This window comes from the organism of the source record quoted next, unplaced genomic scaffold, assembly GCF_019419815.1.
Source record: "Pyrus x bretschneideri cultivar Hongxiangsu unplaced genomic scaffold, Pyrus_bretschneideri_v1 Contig109, whole genome shotgun sequence".
NCBI lineage: Eukaryota > Viridiplantae > Streptophyta > Magnoliopsida > Rosales > Rosaceae > Pyrus > Pyrus x bretschneideri.
The window spans coordinates 599,138-608,763 of NW_025999401.1; the positions used below are offsets into that span (position 1 = coordinate 599,138).

Here is a 9,626-nt window from a genome sequence, read left to right on the forward strand (position 1 = left end):
GCTTGGCAGGATGATTCTAGAATCATCGCGAATTCTAGTTATTATGGGCCGCTCGGTTAGGATCGTCCGAGTCCTAGTATGAGATAGATTGATGGGAAAGTCGAATCCTAGCATAACAAGGAGTCTCAATGGGATGAAGATGCTGAGATTTGAGAAGTGAATGTGGCCAAATAAAGAGTTTGGTTCAAAGTCCTAATGAAGGTAGGATTGGCCAAGACTTGGTTAGATTAGGATAAAGAATCCTAATCCGAGTATAGTTCTGGTTCAGCCATGACAAGATTAGGCTCATCATCGTCTTTTCTTGAAGATGGCATGGCTTCCCATTCTTACTTCTTGGGCATGGCTTGTCATTCCTGATTTTTAGGTGCGACTTTGCCTGTGGATTTGATCTCTTTTGGAAGAGATTCGGGTACCATATCTTCGTCCATATAGAACTTAGCATCTGCGAAGTGTGATTCTACCTCAATAAATGTCTTGGTGTCACCTTATATCACCTGTACTTCTTCTTGGTAGAACTTTAAGCATTGATGAAGGGTGGACGGCAATACTCCATTTTTGTGGATCCAAGGCCTTTCTAAGAGCAAGCTGTAGGAAATTCTTCCTCAATAGCTATAGCTTTGCCTTTTGAAGGCTCTTCTATCTCCACTTCAACCATGTGACAGGCAGCGGTAGTGCACTGTTGGAAGAAGTTATTTGGAAAGTACTCGTGAAAGAAGACAGGAATGCGCGGCTCTTACTCCATAGGTTCCTCTTATGTACGTTGGCTTAGCAGCTCTTACGCTCTTTTTGGGCTTCCTATTATTGCGGTAGCGTTTCTTTCTCCCTTTTTCCACCTTTGGCCGTGTGGCTTGTGGTCTTGGCTTCCTTGTTTTTTTGTAGGTTGTTAGTGTCCACCCTTCTTCATCGTCGGTAGGTACATTTTGGTCACTTACCCCCAATGATGGTTGTGTACAAGGTGCCATGTAGCTTGAGCATGGATAGGAGTGCTCAGGCGTCATTTGGAGAGGCACGAGATCGAATAATCTAAACACAATCGTAGTAGTATATGTTACGGTCACGTCTTCAAGGTTAAGTTCGATTTGCCCTTGCTGTGCTAGCTTTATGATGAGCTCCTTGAGGATGAAGCAATTGCTAACAAGATAACTCACGATACGATGATACTTTCAGTACCTAGGATTATTAACGTGATTCATCTCTTCGAGGCACTTGCATTCAGGTAACTTAATCACCTTCTTTTCTAGCAAGTCGTTTAGTATTGCAGCCACGTCAGACTCAGGAAAAGGGTACGTCTTCTACTCTAGTTCCCTCAAGGTGTTTTTGTACTATCTTGGGTGCGAGAAGGCTCACCTCTTTTATCTCTTTCGTTTTGTTTTTGGAGGAGATCTTGACTGGCACAAATAAGGTCTTGATAAGGGTAGTATAAACGGCAAAAGCTTCCTTGATGGGCTTTTTCCTAGTCCTGTCTACCTTTGGGCGAACACCTTATCCTTTTTTAAGTCGGTGATCGACTCATTCTTCCTATGATTGGCAATAGTTAGCTCCATATCATGGGATTGAGTTGCCAGCTCCTTAAATGTTCTCGGCTTTCTGCCTTGGAGGATGTAATGTAACCTCCAGTGCATGCCTTGAACACACATCTCAATGACGGAGGTTTCAGTTAGCTGATCTTTGCAATCTAGACTTAATGAACGTCATCTATTGATGTAGTCAACGATAGGTTCATCCTTCCACTACTTCGTACTTGTCAGCTCCAGCATATTTACTGTGCTGCGGGTGCTATAGAAACCGTTAAGGAATTCCCTTTCAAGCTGGTCCCAGCTGTTGATGCACTCGGGTTCAAGGTCGGTGTACCAGTCAAATGCGTTACCTTTTAGTGAGCGCATGAACTGTTTGACGAAGTAGTCTCCTTCCGTCCCAGCATTGTTACAGGTTTCAATGAAATGGGCAATATGTTGCTTAGAATTGCCCTTTCCATCAAATTGCATAAATTTGGGCGGCTGATAACCCATTGGCATCCTCAAGGCGTCAATTTTCTTGGAGTAAGGTTTTGAGTACAACACGGAGTCATGTGAGCTCATTTCGTAGTACGGCGTTGATGGTGCTTGTGATCATTTCTTATAACTGTTGGATAGAGAGAGATCTCATGAATGTGGTAGCTTGGTCCACCTCTAGCTTTTCTTCGACTTTCTCCACCAGAGGCTCTTCATTTTCGTCAGTTTCCTGCTTTGGTGGATCAACCTTCGGGTTAGCTTTCTTGTCATGCTGTGCCTCTAAACGGTTGACGAGTGTAGCAATCTATAAGTCATTTTCCTCCACGGTCCTTGTCAACCTTGCGATTGTTTCGCTCATTTGTGCCAGCTGCTCTTTGATTGAAGTCGCACCAGTAGTCATGACTTGCATGGCTACAGGATACAAGTTGCTGCTTGAGTCGGCATTGGAAGTCAATGACCTGGAGTACCTCCTCGAGCTTTCTTCCCTTGCTGCCCTTAGCGAGGCCAGGGTGATTACAGGCTCATGCCTCGAGTGCTCTTACTCATTCGGCAGAGTTGATGTAGGGGTGAAAGCATGGTATAAAGAGTTATTGCCTTGCTTCAGGTTGTGACGCCCAAAGTGCCACCACTTGTGGCAAAGATGTTCTTGTGCTTCGCGTTGGTTGTGGGAACAACTTGATCCTTTCTTGATGCCATGTGTGTTTCTTATGGATTTGAAGACAGAGATAAGAAGCAGAAAGGTCCTACTGGGCGTGCCAATTTGTAAACATGAAAATTCTGTAACGAATGAAATGAGGACACGTGTACAAAGTAGATTTGTATTCATGAATTTGTAGGTTACAATCTATGTTTACAATTTTCCTCTAATTCAGTCTTCAAATTTGATGTAGATGTGTAGGTTGTTGATCTCGCGATGACTTAATCACGGACGAACAATTGAATGATTGCTTCAAGTTTTGAGCTTGAAACAATGCTTGGATGGTCTTCACCTTAAAGTTGCAGCAAAGGTGATGTTAATGTGGGATTTTATTGATTCGAAGGTCTTGACGACTTATCTTGAATCGAACGTCATTACAAGTTTTAAGCTTACAACAAAGTCTTGAAGAAATTGGCACAAGTGCTTGTTGATTCTTCAATGGAATGCTTCGGCTTTGATCGAAAGAAAGCTTCAGCTTGGGTTGTGCGTTTTTCGACGTGAACTTTGTCAATGTATTAGTCTTCAAAAATTTGGCAGAGGTTGTCCTTTTCTGAGAATTTCGGCCCTTCAATGTAGAAATTGTCAACCTTGAATGTAGAATTGTTGACCTTGAATGTAGAGATTGTCGACCTTATGCTTGTCAAAAGACCTTGCATTTATAGACTTCTCAAAAGCTTGCCTTTGGATGGATTTGGCTTTGATTTGTATCTTGATTTGTCCATGGGAGAACTTAGGCATGTTTTGTGACTTAATTTCAGCCACTTTCCCTTGCTTGGCCAAATTATAAGGCTTTCTTGCCTATTTTGGGAGCAATCTTCAATTCTAGCTTGTTTTGTGAAGATGTTTTAGCTTTCTTTCCGGTTTTGGGAGCAATTTGGGCCCCTTGCCGATTTTAAATGATTTCTTCCCCCTTTTGCAGAGTTTTGGGGAAGTTTTATTCTTCCTTTACTTGATTTGTGCCACATGTCATTGATGACTTGTCTATTTATGATGAGTCATATGCCACGTGGAGTTTTGTGATGCATCATTTGCATGCAACGAAATTTACATGTCTACAAATGTTTAATAAAAATATCTTATTCAACAAACAAACAAACAAAATCATATTTGTTTATTTTTCCAGTTGCTTTTCATGCATATGCATGGGGATTGCACTTCTCATGCAATCCCCATATTTTACATTTTAAATTTAAACCTTGAACTATGGTCTAATATTGATTAATTTTTGGTATAAACCCATACACATTTAATCCTTAAATGGTTTGAGAAGTTGTTCTTTTTTATTGTGGGACTGAGTCTGCAATGGTACCCATAGCATTGACACTCATGCAGTCATGCTCATGGATGAAGAGGGAAGGAGAGAAAGATAAGAGATTTACTAGTCATAATAAATTGCACACCCCATATGCCCGTGATTTATGGTGAGGGGGAAGAGAGAATATGGAACAACAGAAAAAAGAGAAATAATAAAAACAATTTATTAAAAATTGGTATAGGAAATGTAAAAATGTCAATGTTTTATGAAAAGGATTAATATTTAATAACCATTGGATTTTTGTGAAGGGTTGATATTAAAAGATTAGGTCAGATTAGGAGAGAATGGATTTGGAGAAAAACCAAAGCTTTCATTAAGTACTTAAAAGGAGCAGAGGAGATGATTTTTAAACAATGCTGTAGGAACATACCTTTTGTTTGTAGATCGATGAGAATAGATGAGGGGGTTAAGGACATTTACCACTATTAATAAGAAAATTATCAATACTTAAGTAATAATTCAATCATTAATAATTACATCATTTGGTTTATAAAATTTAGTTTACAAATTTAGTCTCTCGCATTTTTTTTTTTAATGTTTAGCTGATATATAGCTACTGTTCATTTTGAATTTTTTAAATTTAACTCTTTTTTTGGACAAGAATGCTTATTTTGAATTTGACTCTCTAAAATAGAATTGTAATTGTTTTACAGCATCTCTTGGAGATGATCCATGTTAATTGCATCATTAACCCTAAAAGTGGAAAATAGTAAACGGTAGACAGTAAATTGTAGTAGGCACATAACATAAAGGAAAATGAAATGTCAAAGGCAGCCGGGAAATTGAAATGGAAGTTGGATTACTTACATGCACTCTATTTAATTAAGATGGATAATACTTGTGTTCTCTTTGAGAGAATCCACTTTGTCCTCTCATTATGACTATCATAACTTTATCGTATAAATATTATAATCAGAATTCTTCATTTTCTTTATTATCATCTAAAGATCATATATACAAAAGATCATTCAATTTGAAGATCTTTTAGTCATTCATAAGCAGCATCCTGGCTAAATGATCTCCAAATTAAATAATTATGTAAAAATTTGACAAAAAAAAAATAATTATGTAAAGAAATGATCTTTAGATGATGATAAAAAGAATGAACACCTCCATTTCTAATGGTTGTATGATAAAACTAAGTTAATCTCAAGAGGAGGGGAGACAAGTAAGCTCCTCCATGAGGGAGAGACAAGTATTAAGATTATGACTTATTTCCAATGTGGGTTTGCCTTTCCTTTCCTTTGCCTCTCTTTGCCTCTATGACAGCTCAAATTAAAGTGATCTCAATAATCAAACCATCTTTCCCTTCCTCTCAAAAAGCTCTAAGAAAACTTTTGTTGCAAGTCTCTCTCTCTCTCTCTCTCTCTCTCTCTCTCTCTCTCTAACAACCTTCATAATGAGATAGAAACACTGAGGCTTCTCTAAATTGTATTCTTGATTTTCTTCAAGAAAAACATTTGAGAGTGATATAGAGATAGGGTTTTAATCATTTTGTCACCTCAATTTAAGCACACGTGTAGCTAGCCAGGCATATGGCTAATGCTAGAACAACAGCAGCAGGTGCAGCAGCTCCAGCAGCATCAACATCAAAGTTCATCAAATGTGTGACAGTTGGAGATGGTGCTGTTGGAAAGACATGCCTTCTCATCTCCTACACTAGCAACACTTTCCCTACCGTATATATTTTCTTACCTTCAACCCCTTTATGCATCTTTTTTTTCCTTTCTGTCATTTTCATTGAATTTTTCATATTTGTTTCCCATTATCTTTTGTTTTCTCATCAGTCATACATGATCTTTCTTTGTAATTAACAGGATTATGTTCCAACTGTTTTTGACAACTTCAGTGCCAACGTTTTGGTTGATGGGCAGACTGTAAATTTGGGTCTCTGGGATACTGCTGGTTCTCTCTCTCTCTCTCTCTCTCTCTCATGTATATTTTGCATGCTGAATGGGAATTTTAAACTTTGGTTGCTAGCTTGTACTATAGTTTTCTGCCAATTTTTTTTTTTTATGACAATTATTGGTACTTTTGTTTGATTTTAGCATCACAAAGGTATCTGATAATTCATTTTGGTTTAGTTAAAACAGCTTAAGACTGCATCTTTCAGCTTCATGCGACTAAAATGAACAAACTATCCGCTTAAGACTGCATCTTTCAGCTTCATGCGACTAAAATGAACAAACTATCTAAAACCTATATATCTGTCAGCATCATTTTTCAGTCTGTATCCATGAACCATGTGTTCTTCACAATAAAACAAAGAATAAATTGTAAAGCTTTCATCCTAATAAGTAGGATATGAATGCCAATTCTTTGAAATTAGAGTTTTTTTTTTTTTTTTTTTTTTTTTTTTTTTATACAAGCTAGGAGGAGAGAACCGAACTTAGGACCTCGAACGTTGGGGTAAATGCTCTTACTTCGTAAATGTTGATAGCCGCTTGCAAAAGTAGAGTTGTTTAAAAGAATTAAAATTAGCGAAATGTGTGATGCCAAGCTTTTTGTAAAGAGAAAAAGGTGGAGTGAATGAGCATTACTGTATGAGATCCTAAAAGGGTCTTTCAGATTCAGCAAGTCAGGTTCCATGAAAACAGAAAAACTGAAATGTTATGCATATATTTGAGAAAACATGCCTGTAACAAACAAAGAAAATCAGAATTAAGCTTTTCCAAATTATATATTATATATATATATATAAAATATGATTTTCTATCTGTGTGAATTAATTTTGCAGGTCAAGAAGATTACAACAGATTGAGGCCTCTTAGTTACAGAGGAGCTGATGTGTTCCTTCTTGCCTTTTCCCTCATAAGTAGGCCTAGCTATGAGAACATATCAAAGAAAGTGAGCTTCTTTTTTCTCTACTTTAGCTATAAAATTCATCTTAAGAATCACTTTATCTAAATTGCATGTACCAAATGTATATTCTAATCAGATTCTTGTTTTCTCTCTCTTTTTTCTTTTTCTTTTTCTTTTCTCCTCTTGTTATGGTGGAGAAGTGGATCCCTGAGCTAAGACATTATGCCCCATCAGTGCCTATCATTCTTGTAGGGACAAAACTAGGTAATCCACTCTTTCCACTACCAATTGCTACCTCTGCAAATTGGATTGATCTTTCCACTACCAATTGCTACCTTCGCAAATTGGATTGAGCTAGTTTATGTTTCTTTTTTGTTTATAAATTTCTCTATGCTCTAAATAATGGAGAATGCTGTAAATGTCGAGTCCAGTTGAGTCCAGGAGTATTTTTCTCGAAGCAGCGTGAAGTGTTTTTTGCCACGAAATAATCTTTTGAGAGGTTTATTTGTTGAAGAGCCCTAAAGGTTAAAATTTGAACGCAGCAGAGCAGCTCATGTTTTTTGAATTCCTCTGTGTTTATGTCTTTGCTGTTTTTCAACAACTTATGGTTTATTTGCTAGGGCAGATCTGAGGGAAGACAAACAATTCCTAATGGATTACCCCGGGGCAGGTACCATCTCTACACAACAGGTAGATTTCCACTTCAGCTACTTTGGTCCTTTTTAATGCTGTTTGTGTCATTGCTACTGCATTAATCTAATTTAATCATTCTTCTGCATTTTTTCTAATATTTTAGGGTGAAGATTTGAAGAAGCAAATAGGTGCTGTGTCGTATATAGAGTGCAGCTCAAAGAAACAGCATGTAGGTCTCACAAAAATATATATACATACACGTGTGTGTATATGCGTGTGTGCACGCTCATGAAATTCACACAAGATAAACATGGAAGGAAAAATGTGGTTCTTTTATGTTCAAGTCAATACATGGTCTTCTTGAGGAACTTCTTCAGGAACCTAAGGATTAATTTCAGTATATTACTCCGAAATTTGCACCGAAGTTCATGTCTATACACATGGTAATAATTTGGACACATTGTTGACTCACGAAGTAAGGGTACTAAAGTGTCCAAATTGAAACCGTGTATAAACAGTGCTCTTTGGTGCAAAACTTATGGTACTAAATTGGGATCGGCCCTAGTAATCTGTCACTAGGTCTTGTGGCTTGTGCTGATGAGTTGAAAAATTATTGTTAAAAATTGCAGAATGTGAAGACTGTTTTTGATGCAGCTATCAAGTTGGCTCTCTATCCTCCAAAGTCCGAGAAGCAAAAGAGGAAATTGAGCATCTGCAGCGTTCTTTAACCTCTCTCTCTCATTGAGAGCTTATTATACACTTTGTTCATTCTTTCTATCCCTCATTCTCTTTCTGGGTGCTTCCATCTCTTTTCAGAGAGAAAGTGTGCAATATTATTGTGTTGTTTACTTAATTGTAAGGTTATTGTTTACTCTTTTCTGAGAGAAAAAGTGTGCAATATTTGTTGTGTTGTTTACTTAAGTGTGTGCAATATGTGATCAAATTATGTATATTAGATGCGTCAGTATTAATTTTTAGATGGCCTGCATGGAGTGGTTCTCACTTACAGATCTCCCAGCCTCTTACACTAGCAGATTCCCTGTGAGAAGAAAACTTACGTAGTTCTGCCACCAGCTAACGGCTCGAGAGATGGAGATACTGGTCGCACCATCTCAGCATTCCATACGACGTCATCCTGGAGCCCCAAACTGGCCACCAAACCACCAGCAGAGTTTGAAATTTGCCCAACTTAGCTTTGAGGCCAAGCGAAGTGCCCATCTGCCATCGAGTTCAATTGCACTCCTATGTCAGGGTACCCCAGTGGTGTCGAAATCCATCCACAAATAGCATAGGGACAATCCTTTATAAGGTGAAGGGCTGTTTATCCTTGAAAACCAGAGTACCTAAAAGCGATCCATCCCAACATGTCTTCTCACCAAATTTTCCCTACTAGGAATGATATCTCAACAGATCCTCCATGCGCACATCTTCACCCTTGCTTCCCATAGATTTTTTCCACAGAACTTCACAAGGGTTTGGATTGATGGAAGAAGAAGCTACATCATGAGCCTCTCCTATCCAACTAAGAGCAACATAATAAGCACTCCTAACAGTGAAAAGTCCCTTCAAGTTGAAATGCCAGATCAATCTATCCTTTGGCTTACTAATGCTCAGAGGCAGGGAGCAAAGAAGAGGCAAATTCCACTGTGGGGGAGCACCAATGATTAATTCCTCCCTTTTTTATGTTAAGCATATCCAAGAAAAACACACTCCAAAGCACATGGATCCAGTTTACTCGGTTGCTCTTAGGAACATGAACAAACACCACACATCCAAACACACATGGTGCAGATTTGGAGGTGGAAGGTAGCTTGCAATGATGAGTGACAGTTTGGAGTGGTGTTTGAAACTGTAGAACACCGGAGGGAACGAGGTTGATAAGATATGCAGCGGAGCAGACAGTCTCCCCAAAAAAAGATCGAGGCATGTGAGCTCCAAAATGACAGGCACAAACAACTTTCAGTAAGTGTTGGTTCTTTCTACTCCATTTTGTTACGGAGTATAAGGACATGAGCGTCGGTGTTCAATACCATTATCCTGTGAAAAACTTTTGAAGCTCATAATTAACAGATTCTCCTCCATTATTTGAATGACAAACCTTAATTTTAGTATCAAACAGGGTTTCCACCATTTTGTGGAACTGCTGGAACATAGAGCACAATTCACTTTTAGATTTCACAAGACACAT

General features: G+C 38.3%; 1 protein-coding gene across 1 annotated transcript; it reads left to right on the forward strand.

Moving 5' to 3' along the window:
- The first annotated feature begins 5,235 nt into the window (after window positions 1–5,235).
- LOC103964219 (rac-like GTP-binding protein RAC2) lies at window positions 5,236–9,420 on the forward strand. Its single transcript, XM_048572129.1, has 7 exons — window positions 5,236–5,682; window positions 5,821–5,908; window positions 6,741–6,850; window positions 7,006–7,069; window positions 7,431–7,495; window positions 7,602–7,667; window positions 8,068–9,420. Exons 1-7 carry the CDS (start codon window positions 5,539–5,541, stop codon window positions 8,164–8,166), a joined length of 636 nt encoding a protein of 211 aa, XP_048428086.1. The 5' UTR covers window positions 5,236–5,538; the 3' UTR covers window positions 8,167–9,420.
- The last annotated feature ends 206 nt before the right edge of the window (window positions 9,421–9,626 follow it).

Coding starts and splice junctions, on each gene's coding strand:
- LOC103964219 (XM_048572129.1), top strand. CDS start 5,539: ATGGCTAATGCTAGAACAACAGCAGCAGGTGCAGCAGCTCCAGCAGCA. Junction 5,683..5,820: donor CTAGCAACACTTTCCCTACC/GTATATATTTTC, acceptor TGTAATTAACAG/GATTATGTTCCAACTGTTTT. Junction 7,070..7,430: donor TCTTGTAGGGACAAAACTAG/GTAATCCACTCT, acceptor TTGCTAGGGCAG/ATCTGAGGGAAGACAAACAA.